Source organism: Bidens hawaiensis, unplaced genomic scaffold, assembly GCF_021521415.1.
Source record: "Bidens hawaiensis isolate Kalapana, Puna unplaced genomic scaffold, B.hawaiensis_p1.1 tig00010563_1, whole genome shotgun sequence".
In the NCBI taxonomy this organism is placed as follows: domain Eukaryota; kingdom Viridiplantae; phylum Streptophyta; class Magnoliopsida; order Asterales; family Asteraceae; genus Bidens; species Bidens hawaiensis.
Window position 1 is genome coordinate 509,603 of NW_027491806.1, and position 16,408 is coordinate 526,010.

The window sequence follows — 16,408 nt, forward strand, 5'->3', positions numbered from 1 at the left end:
CGCGGAAATCAAAGGCAGTTTAATATATTTAATTGATTCAATAGACAATAATTAAATAATCAAACCTAGACGGACTCCTTACGAAGAACTAAATCTAGCAAGATCAAATAATAAAGATCTAATAATAACCTAGCACTTTACAGATTTAGGTCAGCAGTACACTTAGGTTTAATTAATTAATAATTATTATTCCTATGATCTAATCGCGAATCAATCATAAAATAGTCAAAAACACAAAGTAGATGACCTAATAGCAACCTATCATAATGACAAACAATAATCAAGGCAACTATGGAATAATAACAATTAATCAAACAATCCTAAATATCCATACGCATCAATTTAATATAATTAAACCTTTTACTAAATCATAAACCATAACGATAAATAAAACCCAAATCAAAACACAACGTCAAAGTAGGTTCATCATAAGCCTAGGCAGTCTATAATGTTTAGCCTAATATCATAAAATAAAACAAAATAATAATATAGGAATTCATGATGAAAAATAAAAGAAACGAAAGATTAAAGGCGATAAAACCCGTGGTCTTCGTTCTTGATCAATATGCTCGCCACCGTATGATTCCAAGCCTTCAAAACCTCCAAAAGATCTCCTCTTGAGCTCTCCAAATCGTATGGCTCTTCAGGTTATGATTAGGGTTAAGTTTATGGGTGTTTATATAGACTTTCAAGGCCCATAAACTTAAAATTAGTAGAAGATTCTGGAAATCTGAGCCCATAAATTTAATACTTGTAGAAGATTCTAGAAATCTTAGCCTATAGACTTAATATTTGTAGAAGAGTCTAGAAAGCTGAGCCTAAAGTGCCGCGCGACGGGCCTTCTCCCATTTTGCTTGTTTTCGCCCTCTTTTTGACATGATTGAAACCCGGAACCTAAAATATTCAAATAAATTAGTAATATACAAATTCTAATAAAAACCGAACGAAAACTAATAAAATATTATATTAAATATACAAGGGATTTATATATATTTAGCCTTATATCAGCGCATATACTTACAGTATTCTGCAGAGAACACAAGTCTATCAAAGATTTCATAGCGCGATACAATAAGGAAGGCCTCATGATAGGAGGAGTAAGCGAAGACATGATGCGAGCTGGTTTCCGCCAAGGGGTGTGGAGCGACGATCTCATCCGTTGCTTGTCAAGCCGAGATGGCATACCTTAGGGATGCCATGATGACAGTAGCTAAAGTCTATGGGACCACTAAGAAATCCTTGGGCAAACGCGAATATTCGCGAAATGAAATAAAAAATGAGCCCAAAGGAAACAAAAAAGACAAGGGGTCGATATGGTTCAGAATTCAACCACCAGCGAAAGTCTCAGTACCTACCGCGGTCAAGCCACTAGTTGGAGAAAAACAAAAAGCGCACGAATTTTCAAATGGAAAACCAAAGGCTTGTTATTCAACAGTATAACATGACTTATATGCGCGTGTCAACCAATGGATATATTTCCATTTTTTTAATAAAAAAGGTTCGCAAAAAACTATACATATAATAGAATTGAACTATGACAATGGGTTGCCCGGGATTCGAACCCGGAACTAGTCGGATGGAGTAGATAATTTCTTTGTTAAATCAGTAAAAATCCCTCCCCTAGCCGTGCTTGCATTTTTCATTGCACACGGCTTTCCCTCTGTATACATCTAAAACTCAGTTCTTTCATTAGACAAGAAAAGATGACTGTAACCACGGGTATAAACAAAAAGAGTGGACTTCGTTATTGAAAACCCTGTCACAAATTGGCAACAGAGAATGCGGACTTCCGAACACCAAAGCCAATCTTTAAAAGGAAAAACTTGGATAAGTCTAAATATTGCAAGTTCCATGAAGACATTGGTCATACCACCGATGACTGAATGAACTTGAACAACGAAATTAAAAAGGCGGTCAAATCTGGGAAGCTTGGCCATTTCGTCCAAGAAGTCATAAAACATGCAAGAAATCAAGGATCAAACAGGGACGAAGGCCCAAAACAGATAAAAAACCTGAATACTCATATGATCCAAGGTGGAAGACGCGAAAGTGCCAAAAGGTCAACGCCAAGCAGTGAGATTTGTAAAGAAGAACCAGTTATTTTCCCTTGGATCAAAGGTGGACCTTACCTGAAACAACCCCTGATAATTACCACAATAATAGGTCACTATCAGAGCAAATATGTCTTCATAGACCAAGGGAGCACTTCAGACCACCAGCCAGACACCGAAGACAAGGCAAGGCTAGAGGCCATCAACGCACCAATATCTGGTGCTAGGCATCAATTTTTCAGTATTCTAAACAGGCGATGTATTCAGGATAACTTCAGGACACAGTATGAGTCAGTATCCTCCAAAGCAACATGTATCCTTAACATATTGTTGCACTAATGATTCAACCTCTTTTATTTGATGTTTACCAGGTCATACAACGTTCACACGTCTTCCTGAAGACTCGGACCACTCTCAACAGTCGTATAAAAAACATGCTTCATGGGAGTAACGGCTATAGTGGACTTAGTATAGCTTTTCCTGATTTGTAGGGAATTTAGTTAGTCTTTATTTTGCATAAATAGAGCACTTATCTGGATTAAATCACACACAACACAATCGCAATACTCTGTAACACGATCCAGAAAGAAAGCTCCAACACTTGTAACCTTTTTTTATTATTAATAAACTGGCGGTGATAGTTTTCACCGCCTGGGTTTTTTTTTCCTGTTATCCTCGGGATAACGGGTTTTTTCCTCGCAACAAATCCTTGTGTCATTGCATTTCTACGTTCACTTCATTCAAGCACTTAACCTCACTTACTAATTTGGTTACGAAATTGCACTTGTTGATTTTTACCTAAAACAATTTGGCGCCCACCGTGGGGCAATTGGTGCTTCAATATTTCAAAACCGTTTATGTTGTCCTCGATCGCTTTCATCCCTTCTTCATGTCTTCTCAACCAAAAACCAGTTCCGTCTTTGCTCCAGTAACCAGCACTGCTCCAAACGTCAACCTTGGTCCTCCGCCAATTTCAAAGAAAAACACTCGGCCTAGAGGAGATCTTCTAATATACTCGGGAACCTCTATACGGGTAGATCCGGTTATTTCTAACAATGATATTCTTTCTTTGATGAAACAGGTAAAAACTTACATGGAGCAGCAAGAAAAGACCAACCTGAAGTTATTCAAAGAGATTCAAGGGATCAAAAAGAAGGCATGGCAAGAGGCTACTCCAATCATGCCTAGAGCCCTTGATTTCGATTCTCCATGATCATCTATCCTCCAGAATCGCGGATCCTCGGGGAAGCAGCCAGCGAGGGTTCCATCTCAACAACAGTCAGGATACGGGGGCAATTATCCTCCGGTATCCTTGGAGCCATCCAGACCCATGAGGTCAGATTCCATCAACATGCTGCCTCATTTAACCAAGTCAGCTGGCTTATTCTCGTCGGGACCTCCCATAGTATCCTCGGAAGTACATGTAGGGGATGATATACCTATGCAAACACCACCTTATCCTGAAGCTACTTTCAATGGAGCTACAAGTCTTCAAAGCTTAGGATACCAGATGCCTAGCCATGATCTTGGTAATAGTTTATTTAATGCAAATTTATACACTAACCGTGGATCTGTGTAGGATACGGGGATGTCCCCCGAAGTAGCAAGGGAATTGCAAAAGATAAAGGATATGATCTTCGGTATCCCTGGGATAATAAGCCCAATAGTGGAGGTTCCCTCAGGGAGTCACAAGTTATCCAAATTCACATGGCCCATATGCGACATGGAGATTCCTAAAAGATTCCAAATTCCTAGCATGAAATTGTATGACGGAACTACGGATCCTGAGGAACACGTAGCCGAATATAGGGAAAGGATGGAAATCAATCCTATTCCCATTTAACATCAAATAAGCTTTCTTATGCAAAGGATTCGGTTCAACACTGACAGGACAAACTCTCAGGTGGTTATTGAGTATTCCTTCCAATACTGATACCTCATTTGCTCATTTGATTAACTTGTTTAATAATCAGTTTTCTTGTAGTAGATCATTTGAGAAAATGGCAGGTGATTTATACAGAGTGGTTTAGAATAATAATGAATCCTTAAGGGATTACATAACTAGATTTAGCAGGGAAGCTATGGACATCCCAACCTCGATATGGCAGCTGCTGTTGAAGCTCTCAAGATGGGACTAAAGAAGGATTCTCCGTTCTATGACGATCTTGTCATAAAACCATGTAGGAATCTCAATGAAGTCAGAAACAGGGCTTTAAGATACATACGGCTAGAGGATGAAAAGAAGGCTCATGGAAGCTTGATTATCCCAAAATACGAGTCCACCAACAAAAAATCAGATTCCCCACAAAATTCTCCAAACCTAAGCCTTATTCCAAACAAGATAGTTGTCACACCCCCGGCCAAAGGCGGAAAGCCAAGGGCGTGGACGAAGTCGCAGATTGAATAAGCCATAACACAGGTTAAGAGTCTAAATGAAATGCATACATAAATATTCAAGTTACATTGTTCAAAAGATACAAATAACACCACAATTGTCCAACAGATACTAAATCTAGTACTACGCCTTCGGTCTTCTCCTAAGGCCATCTAGAAATCCCTGTTCTTCATCTATCAGCATTACCTGAAAATATGCAGGAAAACGTCAACTACAAAAATAGTTGAGTGAGAACATAAGTTTGTGGTAAAAAGAAAAAGGGATTTCATACACAAGCATGCTAGACCAAGTTGTAGGGGTTTATATATAGGGTGTACCAGCGGCTAACCCACCACTCCTACAACTTGTTCTACCATGTTTGAGTATGATCCCGGTTTTTAGGAAAAATAGTTAGAAAAAGAACAAGCGCACCAAAATAGGTTGTAGGGGTTTATATATAAGGTGTACCAGCGGCTAACCCACCACTCCTACAGCATATTTTGTTGTGCTTTTTGGTTTATAAATCCAAAGTGAGAAGACAGATCATAAGTAAAAGCGTAGTGCGGGTACATGGATCATTACAGTTCATAATAGTGCGCGAAAAGCGTGCACGTGGGTCATTGAGTGGAGAGGAGAGTCCAGAGTTACGATGTGTGTGAGGTAACGCAATAGTTCATAATACTCGAGATAATTGCACATAACAGATAGACCAAAAGAGCAAGTAATAACACATAATACACATAAGAGGCCACGCGAGGAATACGAGACTTACATGGATTCACACAGAATCCAAGGCCGTCGAGTCAGTGTTGGTTAGATGAGCCTTACATGGGTCCCGCAGGATACCCAAAGCAGTCGAGATAGTGGCCGTGGTTCATAGAGCGACAGTGTAGGGAGCATATAGTTCATAGTACAATAACGTGTAGAGCAAACGTGTATAGTGCAACAGTTCATAAAGTAACAGTTCATAGGGCAGCAGTTCATAGTGAAGTTACAATTTATAGAGTAAGTAAAATAATTGTGATAGTGCTTACATTACATTTAGTTATAAGTGAAAGCGTGTAAAAGCAGAGAATACAGTGTGTAAAGGTTTTGAAGTAAAGTGTTTTTGCATATTTCCACCCCGTGGTTTGATAAAGCAATACAGTTAAAAAGGGGTTATGAACTCACCTTGATCTCGGGTTAGGATGGTGCTACAATAGATCTCCTTAGCCTAGAATTTGACATATATATAAGGTTAACAACGCGTTATAAGTCTAAGAAAACGAGCTTACGCGACCTCGAGCAAAAACTAGGTTTTAAAGACGAAAACAGCTTGGTTCTGGCTTGATTCGGTCGAATAGGCACACATTCGGTCGAATCTGAGGCACACTCGATCGAACTAGACACACACTCGGTCGAACCAGCTGGGAAAACTCGTTCGGTCGAACATGGCACTTGTTCGGTCGAATAGACACTCGTTCGGTCGAATACGAAGCTCATTCGGTCGAATGAGGTGGAGACCATTCGGTTGCTTCCCAATTCGGTCGAATGGACTGGTTCGGTCGACTGGTTCGACCGAATGAGTCCTGAGTCGACGCCTTCAAGCCGGGCGACGGAGAAACCTATGGGATTTCGCGATTTTCATGATTTTTCACCCAAAATCGAAGTTTTTGACATGGAAATGCTCGGGATTGAAAGAACTAATGATTCCTAGTGTTTTTATACACCAAGACCTGCTTTTTGACACCAAAACAAGACGGTTTTTGACCCGAAAACTCTAGAAACGAAAATGGGTGTTTTTGCTCGATTTGAGGCCGAAAATGGTTATGAAAACGGATGATTTTCGAGAGGGACTTACCAAAAACGAATTGCTACAAGATTCCGGGCTCGGATTTGCGTTTTGAACACTTTCTCTCTCTAGCTTCTCTCTCTAGAATGAGAGCGTTTGGGTGTGGGAGTGGGAGAGAAGAAGAGAAAATGGGGGAGTTGTCTTGAACTTACGTTTATATACTCGGTTTCTTGGGTTCGGGTTTTGGCTCGGGTTGGTTTTTTTTTTTTTTCCTACGGGTCAAGACGGGTCGAGTTCATAAAATTTATAAAACGAAACATTTTTCTAAAAAAAAACTTTTATAAAATAACTTTAAATAAAATATCTGGAATCTTTTAAAATAATAAAAAAAAATATCATTTATTTACGAAAAATAGATTTTGGTCAGCGGGTTAAATTTCGGGATGTTACAATAGTCCTAGAATAAATGCTGTGAAAGAAGACGCGGATGATGAAGAGTATCCTAAACTTTCTGAATATTGTTTAAACATTAATATAAGTGGTGTGATATGTGCCATGCAGGATTTAGGTGAAAGGCTAGATGGCCCAAGAAAAATGATATGTGTTCAAGTGAAGACAACTACGGTTGGTGGTGGTGGCCGACGGTCAAGATAGTTGGTGTTTGAAGAAATCAAAGAGCCAGATTCGAGATGTGGATAACGAAAGCAACCAAGAAATTGAAAGCTCGTTTGTCAATGTCAGTTTTCCCAAGTAAGCCCAGTAACTGATTCAAGATGCCCATAATGAAAGCACCCAATAAATTGAAAGTTCGTTTCGCAATGTCAATTTTCCCAAATAAGCCATGCAACCGAACGCCCATTGACGAATTTCGAATAAGAATATATTATTGATAAATAAATAATATTAATAATAATAATCATAAATAACAATAATAATAACAAAAGAAAAGAAAAGAAAGAAAGAAAAAAGAAAAAAAATATATAATAAGACAAACTGGTGTGTTTTTCTAAAAAAACCCACCAACATAACCAGCACCCATTTTGTTGGGACTTATATTTTAGACCGACGCATCGAATTATTATAATTATGGGTGAAAAATAATTAATATTTTTGGTCTCAACCAAGGGTGGATGGATTGAAGACCAAGATATGCTACACTAGTATAAATAGATGTATTTTCTAATTTGTCTAGTTATGAGTGTATTGTGTATTGGGTGAGATCTAGGGTTTTATCCCTATGAGAGAGCCGCCGCCTCCGGGATGAGCTCTCCTGGAGGTGGCTGATCTTTATTGTATGTATGTGTGTATGTATGAGTGATTTGTATGACAACCTTTTGATGAATGAAATCATACTGCCACTTCTTTATTTGTGTTTCGATTACATATATTTGTTCATCCAGTCTATTGTTCATTGTAATCGATTCAGGCTCTCTCCCAAACACTACTCATCCGTCCAAAGCACCTTTCAATAGTGAATACGATTCGATCCTAGCTCAGATCCGAGCTCCATCGTTAATAACGACCATTATTCACGCTTCCGCACCGGGGCACGGGTCTTGTCACGTTTGATATGATATAGTATAATATAATATAATAATAACATAATGTATTATGTTATTATTATTTTATATTTTATCATTATACAATACACTTTAAGAGCGTACCTCCGAACATGTCGTGTCGGCGCCTGGCACCTTTATCTGAATCTCTGGCGTAGCCGACGCACGCAGCCTGAAACAACACCAGGTACCTAATAATAATAATATTTTAATACTAATAATAATATAAAAATTAATATTTTAATAATATTTATATATTAAAATAATAATAACATAATTATATATTTAGAATAATATTATTTTAATAATAATAATATTTTAATAACAAAAAAATAATAATCATAACATTCATAATAATAATAATAATAATAATATTAATATAATAATACAATAATAATATTTTAATAACAATAACATTTTAATAATAATACCGGTGATATTGTAATAAAAAATTTAGTAATAACGATAATAGTACGGGAAACCTGGTTCAAATTTGGGAGGCTGGCGAGCTAGGGTTACCGTAAAACTGTTTAGGCTGACTATAATAACTGATTTAATTCTAACAAAACGTAATGTAGTGGCGTGTTGAGTGAACAATATTATGCTCATATAGGTGGTGTCTATATAGTAGTTTTTCAAAAGTCCCTATAAAGTATAAACCAATCACCAAATCTCTATCCTAACATGTACAACTACCGACTTCATACTAAATAAATATAAAATGAAACCTGGTTCAAGTCGAGTAACCACAACGTGCCAGGCTGATCGTTAGCGGCATAACCCGGCTCCTCCTCGTTCGACTTTGGAAATAAATTGTTGAACCAACACATTTTGGATATATATACCAAAAATTGTGTTGTTGGTTGAATGAAGATGGTGAGGGGTATAAAAGAAAAAGAGAGATAGAAAGAGAGAGAGAGAGAAATGATGGAGAGGCAGGGGAGCCGGGGGGCTCCAATAATATAAAAAACCCAATACGCCGCGTATAGGGCTATACGCAGCGTATTAAGGTATGATCTGACAACCTAGCTCAGCTTTTGCCAGCTAGGACATCAAATCGTACCCTAATACGCCGTGTATAGCCCTATACGTGACATGCTAGGGCGTGTGGTGGGTGTCCCTAATAGGACCCTAAAAAAACATAATAAAAAATAATAAGACAAAAGTTGGTAGGGTTTTCTAAAAAACCAGTCAATGCGCTGCGTATGGCCCTATAAGCGACGCATTGGTCGGTTTTTTTAGAAAAAAGGGTGGTTCCCCTAGAATTATTGTTTCTATTTATGCTAACTTTGAATAGTTAGTTGACATTTACAGTTAGAACCCTACAACTTCTATTTATTACAATTAGACTCCTGATAAAATCTGATAACATTTTCCGAACACCCAGTTGAAGATGTGATAGACTTGCCGCCATCAGGACCGTATTTGGGCCTGTACAGGCTAGGCAACTGCACAGGGCCCATTTCCTGAAGGGGCCCAAATATTTTTTTAAGTTAGACTAATGCACAGCCCCAAACTTGGAATGGCCCAAATAAAGAAAAAGTTGCAGCGATTTTACACGATAGAGAGCCAGTGAGGGTGTTCCCATAACCAACAACGAGAAGGCGACCAATCAACCATAACCTGTGATTTCAGATGATACGACAGTTTGATACGTTGTTGGCGCTTGGCAGTATTCGATTTCAGTAATCCAAACCGTGAACTCGATTACGACGACTGATAACCATCACACCAGGTTTGAATTTTTTAAATATTTGAGATAGAAACATTTATTTTAGCCCTTAAACTAGGTTTTCGTTATGTTTATTTGAAATTAAAGATGTGCTTTGTCTTATTCTGAATTCTCATAAGTTGAAACTGAAGCAACTTCAATTTCGTGAAGGGCAAATTGTTTATTGTTCTCATGTTTTGCAATTATGCATTGAAAAATTATTTGATTTCCATTTATAAATTCAATTAAATAGTAATATGCTTTGACTATTTGTAGTTTTAGCTAATAATTTTGTATGCTTTACAAAAATTATGCCTCCTACACACTTATCCGATAATCAAAAACGAAAAAAAAGTATAGGTTATAATGAGTTAATCGAGATGTTTGCTCACTAAAATGCTAGGAGAGCATCAAGATTCATCCGATCTTTAAAATACATACTTAAAATTTTTAGGTTCCATTTTTATAACTCATGCAAAGGCTACTAAAGCCATTGAGCTCTCAGGAACGGCCCTGGCTGCCATGGAAGCAGAAGAAAAAGGTGCAATTTCTACACTATCAACAACGGAGGACAAAACATTGATGTTTCTTGATTCACTCGACAATTACCTCGTCTTGATCGAAACGTTATCTTCCACCATTCGCCAGGTACAGAGATTCGATCGATCCCATGATTTTAGTTTATCATATGATCTACTAGATGGTTGTTGATGAAAGTGATCTGAAAACTGTTATATGTAGCAGATAGAATTAGGGTTTGAGATCCCATGGTTATTATTTGGTGGATTTGTTTCTTCACATTCACATAAAGCTCAATTGGACAAAACAGAATTCAGTTTTCTTGATTTCTCAGTTACTTCAAGTTAATATGAAATTGATTATCACTAAAGAGTAATTGGATTTCATATTTCGTTTGCCTTACCAAATTCCTAAAGAAAATTGAGTAACCTTTTAGTGCAACACTTGATTAGCATTCGGGGTTGTTTCCAGATATTATGTTCCTTAAACCAATTCAATGTTCGTTTGACAAATGTTATAGGGGATCTGGAAACTGTTATGTGTAGCAGACAGAATATCAAGATTAGGGTTTTATTACAAGCGTTTCGCATGTACAGGCGCCCGATTTTGCGTGTATCAGTGTCTAGTAATGCGCTTCGCTCGTACCAGCGCCCGTTTACGCGAGTACCGGCGTCGAGTCACTCGTTTCTCGCGTACCCGTGCCATGTTCGATTGCTGCATATTAATTAGTATTTTTGTTTTTCTTGGAGGTAATTAAGACAATGGTAACGCAACTTTGTGTTCCAACCTTGTGAATTTTATTTATAAATTTTAAATATTTTGAATTATAATAAGGCAACTAAAACATATATGAATCTTGGTGTTACTATTTAGTGATTATGTTTTCTGTTTTCAATTTGACTTAAATTGAACAATTATGAAACTTGGTTATTATTTAGTGAACGTTAAAGATAAAACAGATAAACGTTACCGCTCAGTTTTCTTGATTTTTCAGCTGCATAACTCTTATTTCAAGTTAACATGAAAATTCACATTTCGTTTGCTCTACTAAATTCACAATATTGGAACACCTAACGAAAATTGAGTAACTTTTGAGGAACAAAAAAACTTTAGTGCAACACTTGATTAGTATTTGGGGATATTTTCGCCCTTTGTTGTATATTTTAACCTATTTTTGTTTTGTAAAAAAATGTTTCTTTTTGGTGCCGGGGTTATGTTTGTATTTGTAGAAAGCGGACATAATCATATATTATTTTAATAATGTGATTTCAGGGATGGCTGGAGTTAGCTAGTGCTCGGCATTCAATGGGCGGTTCGCGTGTAAACACCACCTTGCTTAGCCTTAAACCCCATTCTGCTGCTACAACAGTGGAACTAGATTATTATGACAATTGTACGTACTTCCTTCACCCCGCCCCCCCCCCCCCCACAAAAATCGCGCTCGCCCCTGGTCGTTGTTGATGAGAGTTCCTTGAATATCTTTTGGTTTTGCTTTTATATGATTTGGACCAAATATAGAAAACAGTAACATGTGAGAAAATAAACTTGTTTATCTAAATGGGTTGGTGGGTAATAATGAAGTTGTAAACATGTTTAATCGGGTTGTAGAAAAATGGGTTAAATGGATCACAAAAGGGTTAGTGGGTTGACTTGGTCAACTAAACAGGGTGGTGGGTCGACCTATTTTACTAAAGGGGTTAAACAGGTCCGCCCAAACACAATCCGTTTTTTAAACTGGTTAGATGTGCCAACCCAAAACATAATTATTTTAAGGCTGAGTCGTGAAATTGCCAGCCCAGATTTTTTGCTTTAGTTGAAACAAGTCGGTATTGACCCTGGAACACTTTTGTTAAAATTTGCAAATTTTGACTAAATTATAAACTTGGAAAATAGGAGTACAAAAATTTATTAAAAGTAATAATATAAATTATAAAAATATTGATTTAGGATGTTTTATGCGTTAAAATTACAATTTAGCTGACTTCAGTCCATTGGACTAGTTGCCATTTTTTAGCATCTTTTCATCTTTAACTCATTTGGCCCGTTAAAATAAAACATAACTCAGATAGACAAAACTGATAAATGCTACCATACAGTTTTCTTGATTTTCAGCTGCATACATACTCTACAGAAACATCTACAAATCACATGCTTAGACGCTCACAACCATATCATTTTTATTTTATGTATTTTTTTTAGGAGATATCCATTGCTTCAACTATTTTTCCTAATATTATTTATAATAAGAAATAAATTTCTATATTTTTTTATAAATCCTTATCATTGTTGCTATAGTTCTTTCTGTCACAATTGCGTGGGGGCAGATCGAGTATTTCTGAAAATGTGGTCTAAAAATTTCATGCTTACAAATCATGGGTATTTATAATTATTTATTAATCTCGCAGCTAGCTCTACGCCAAAGTTCAGTTTATGTAAATGGACATCTACTGATGATAAAACTGTCTCGTTGAAGAACGAAAACATTGAGCAGTTAAATGAAAATCTGAGCAGTCAAGATTCTGGTAACCATTCTTTTTCTTTAGTATTTTTGCAGCTTATAATGATATTATTTTTCTTGTAAGGATTACAATACAAAAGAAACCTTACCTTGATTTTTTTTTCTGTTTATTATTATTAGAAAATGAAGAGGGTACACTGGAAAGCAGCAAAGGATCTGAAACTATGACATCACCCCATAAAACAGAGAAACATGTGAGTGAAAAATAAAGAAATATTAAACAAATGTACCCAGTAAAATCCTACTCATAGTAGGGTATGTCCTAAGGGGATAGACAGGTCGCACCCACTTAAACCCCCCCTTTTACGGGTGTAAACCAGTGGCGGGGCTAGGATATTTTTTCTATGGTGTCGGTATTTTAACAAAGCGAAGTTGAAATTTTTGGGTCGGGTCACCTATTAAATGACAATGTAATAATTAAAATACACTGTCATTGGAAAACACACAATAAAAATACGTTAGTTAAAATAGTGAAAAGATACATTTAATAATTGTTCGCTACGACTAGTCCACTCCAGACGCTGCTGGTGCGCCTGGCCGAGTGGTCGTACCTTGCGAAAATCAGATAGATAGAAAGGATGGTCGCAAGTCACTTGTTTGCTGCTTTGACTGATTCAATCGGCTTTTTTTAGAACTTTGGTTAAACAATTAAGACTAGTGGTTTAATTGGTTAAACTTTAACAATAATTCTTTTATTCAGTTAAAGTTATATAAGAAAATATTTAGTAAACTTTCTAGGGGTAATGGGCTTAAAAGTTATTTTTTTTCATAAAACCAATGGGTTTGATTGTAAAAAAAGATAGGGTTCATTCGAAGCTCTCGTGTTATACGTTCTATATGAAAGGCGAAACAGAATGGTGTTGGTTGAACCCAACACCATAATTTGTACTTCCGCAACAGATGTAAACGAGCTGAGCCCGAGCTTGACTAGGCTCGAGCTCGGCTCATTTAACTTACGTGGAACTCGAGCTTGGCTTGTTTTGAGCTCTATTTTAAAAGCTCAAGCTCGGCACATGAGTAGTATCTCAAGCTTGATCTTTGGCTCATTTGTTATCTATTAATTAATTTATTATTGTTTTTACAGATATTTTAGTTACTAATTTAGTTATTTTATCATATTTTTATATATAATAATTAGTTAAGTATAAATATGTATAAATATATTAAATAAAAGTTATATAAATAATAGGCTTGTTTAGGCTAGTGAGTCAGCTTGAACTCATTTAGGCTCACGAACAGCTTTGAGCTTATTTATTAACCAATCTTATTTTTAGACTTGAGCTCATTTAAGTTTGACTTCATTTTTAAGCTTTTAGTGAACCGATCTCAAGTAGCTCATGAGTGACTTGGCTTGTTTACACCCCTACCCCTTTACAGACATACAATATAAAAATCTTTTATACTAATAGCATAAAGTGCATATAAGAAAACAAAAATAAAGTGTTGATAATAGTAATAAAATTAACTACTATCACCAATCATGCGAGTGAATACACATGATCCTGAATTTTGTTTCAACTTCCTTTTGTGGGATGTCCCTTCTAACATTTTCTTTTTAGATTATGGTATTGTTGTGCCCTCACATTTTTTTTAATTTAATTTATTGTAAATATTTTAATTGAATTTTTATGTTTGAGGTTCCAGAAAGAACGAGCAAAGGTACTATCAATGTTTGGGACTTTGGTTTCTCCAAAGCTTCGTGCGTCTCAACTTTCATTCGAGACTGGTGAAATTTCAAACGCTATTTAACTTAATATCATGTTCCTTTTTCCTGTCTCGGGTTTTAATAACATAAACTATTGTTACTTTTGCAGCCCTGCAAACACTTGTAGAAATAGCGAACGCGCGTTCATCAATTCTTGAAGCTCATGATGCGCTTATTAAGGATTCAAAGAACTCCAAGGAATGACAAAATGGTGTGAGCTTTTAATTTAATGTTCCATCCACATTTGTGCACAAAGAACAAAATCGATTTTTTTCGTTCATCTTTAAGTGTTATGGTACCAACTGGATTTTCGAATAAGAAGAGAAATTTGAAATGTGTTGTCTAATGAATAACTAGAGGGGCTAAATGTCAATTAGTAGAACTTAGAGGCTTATAAATGTTATGGTCAACTAACTAGTCAAAGTTAGTTGACATTGTTCTACTCAACTTTGAGGGTTATATATGAGAATCCCAGCTAGCGAGCGGCTGAGCTTTCTATAGATCCGAGCTTGCAAGCGGCTTGGCTCGTTTGCACACTCTGTTTGGGATGAAAATATCTTAACTTTGTTCGAGTTTGTTGCGTGTTTTATACTAGGGGCAAACCACAGGTATTAGAAATTAAATCATCAACCTTCACAATAGTTTAATCTGATAGTATTTTCAGTTATACTTGCAATAAAGGAAACCAGCTTGCTTGAGTGATACTATTACAAGGGTTTTTGTGAATAAATGATCACTCAAAGCTTGTAAATACAAACCAAACTATGGTTGTTATCTGTATACGAGCTGAGCTGGCTCGGCTTGGGTTTTTAAATGAGCTGAGACGAGAAAAGTCTGTTCATTGGCTCACTTGTTTGGCTTGTTTAAATTGAAGCCAAAATATTAATAATAAATATTTTAATTCAAAATCAAAATAATAATTTTAATATACATATCATAAATCCTTTAGTGTATAAATTCTATACTTGTGTATAGAGGTGGACAACAAAACCGGTTCCTGGAACCGGTTCGACGGAACCGAACCGGAACCGAACCGGTTCCTACCCGTTTTTCGTAGGAACCGGTTCGGTTCCGTTTCAACCCGACGATCCGGAACCGGTTTGACATGTTTGGAGGTGGACCGGGTAGGAACCGGAACCGAACCGGAACCGGTTCTGGAACCGGTTCGACCGGAACCGGTTCGGAACCGGTTATAGCCGTTGGAGTGGTTCTAGCCGTTGGGAAACGGTTTTATGGCCGTTTTTTGACCGTTGGGGTCAAAAATGGCCGTTTTTTTGGCTCCCCAAACACCCCACTACTAGTATAAATAGGTATTTGGTGTAATGGGTTCATCACAACACTCAAAACGCAAACCCGAACGCAAAAAAATACAAAAAAACGCTATTACAACGTTCTGAGTTCTCTAATCTCTTGTTTTCTCTTCTTCTATATTCATATTTGTTGTTATGGCTGCCTCACAATCATCGGTTGGTCAAGGTTCCACCGCCGGACCAAGTTTCGTTCGTATTGTACCTCATAATCGTAATCAAGAGATTTGGTGCAATTGGGATTTGGTTGAATTGAGTGACCATTCATTGAAGGCTCGGTGCAAGTTTTGTGGGATTTATTTAAACCCACTTTCGAATTCAAATTTGAAGAAACACATCGAAAGACCGTATTGCAGGGCGTTGAAACAGAACGTCGAGTCGCAACAAACGCAAATGGATAGTGAAGGCGGAATATTTACATACCAAATTGATCGAGTTCAAGATCGTATGGCGAAGTTTGTGATTCAAGAAGCTTTGCCGTTTAGCCACTTCGACAACCCTCGCTTAACCGCCATGATTCGAGATACGCTTCAACCACAATACACTCACGTAAGTCGTCATACTCTTAAACGTTATTGTTTAAAATTGTGGAAGAAGGCCAAAGAGGTACTAATTGCATATTTTGAAAATATAAATACGGGAATAAACTTAACTACTGATGTTTGGTCGGCTCCACATGGTCTACCCGAATCTTATCTTTGTGTCACCGCTCATTGGGTAGACCCGTCATCGTGGGAAATGATGAAACGCACCATTGCTTTCGAACTCTTTGAGTATCCACATACGGGAGATAATTTGTTTGAAATTTTAGATTATGTTATAAAAACTTATAAACTAGAAAATAAAATATTTTCAATTGCATTTGATAACGCGTCGAATAATACATCGGCGGT

At 36.9% G+C, this 16,408-nt stretch overlaps 1 protein-coding gene across 1 annotated transcript; it reads left to right on the forward strand.

Annotated features, from left to right (window-relative positions):
• Nucleotides 1-4,152: 4,152 nt before the first annotated feature.
• LOC143535534 (uncharacterized) lies at nucleotides 4,153-14,558 on the forward strand. Its single transcript, XM_077029759.1, has 7 exons — nucleotides 4,153-4,417; nucleotides 9,921-10,114; nucleotides 11,258-11,378; nucleotides 12,391-12,507; nucleotides 12,624-12,697; nucleotides 14,148-14,229; nucleotides 14,318-14,558. The coding sequence occupies exons 1-7, from the start codon at nucleotides 4,153-4,155 to the stop codon at nucleotides 14,410-14,412; spliced, it is 948 nt and encodes a 315-aa protein (XP_076885874.1). The 3' UTR covers nucleotides 14,413-14,558.
• Nucleotides 14,559-16,408: the final 1,850 nt, after the last annotated feature.

What these genes read in the sequence shown, in the direction of transcription:
- LOC143535534 (XM_077029759.1), top strand. Translation starts at nt 4,153, where the DNA reads ATGGCAGCTGCTGTTGAAGCTCTCAAGATGGGACTAAAGAAGGATTCT. An exon ending in TGTCACACCCCCGGCCAAAG is followed by an intron (nt 4,418 to 9,920) that starts GCGGAAAGCCAA and finishes TAAAATTTTTAG; the next exon opens with GTTCCATTTTTATAACTCAT. An exon ending in TCTGAGCAGTCAAGATTCTG is followed by an intron (nt 12,508 to 12,623) that starts GTAACCATTCTT and finishes TATTATTATTAG; the next exon opens with AAAATGAAGAGGGTACACTG.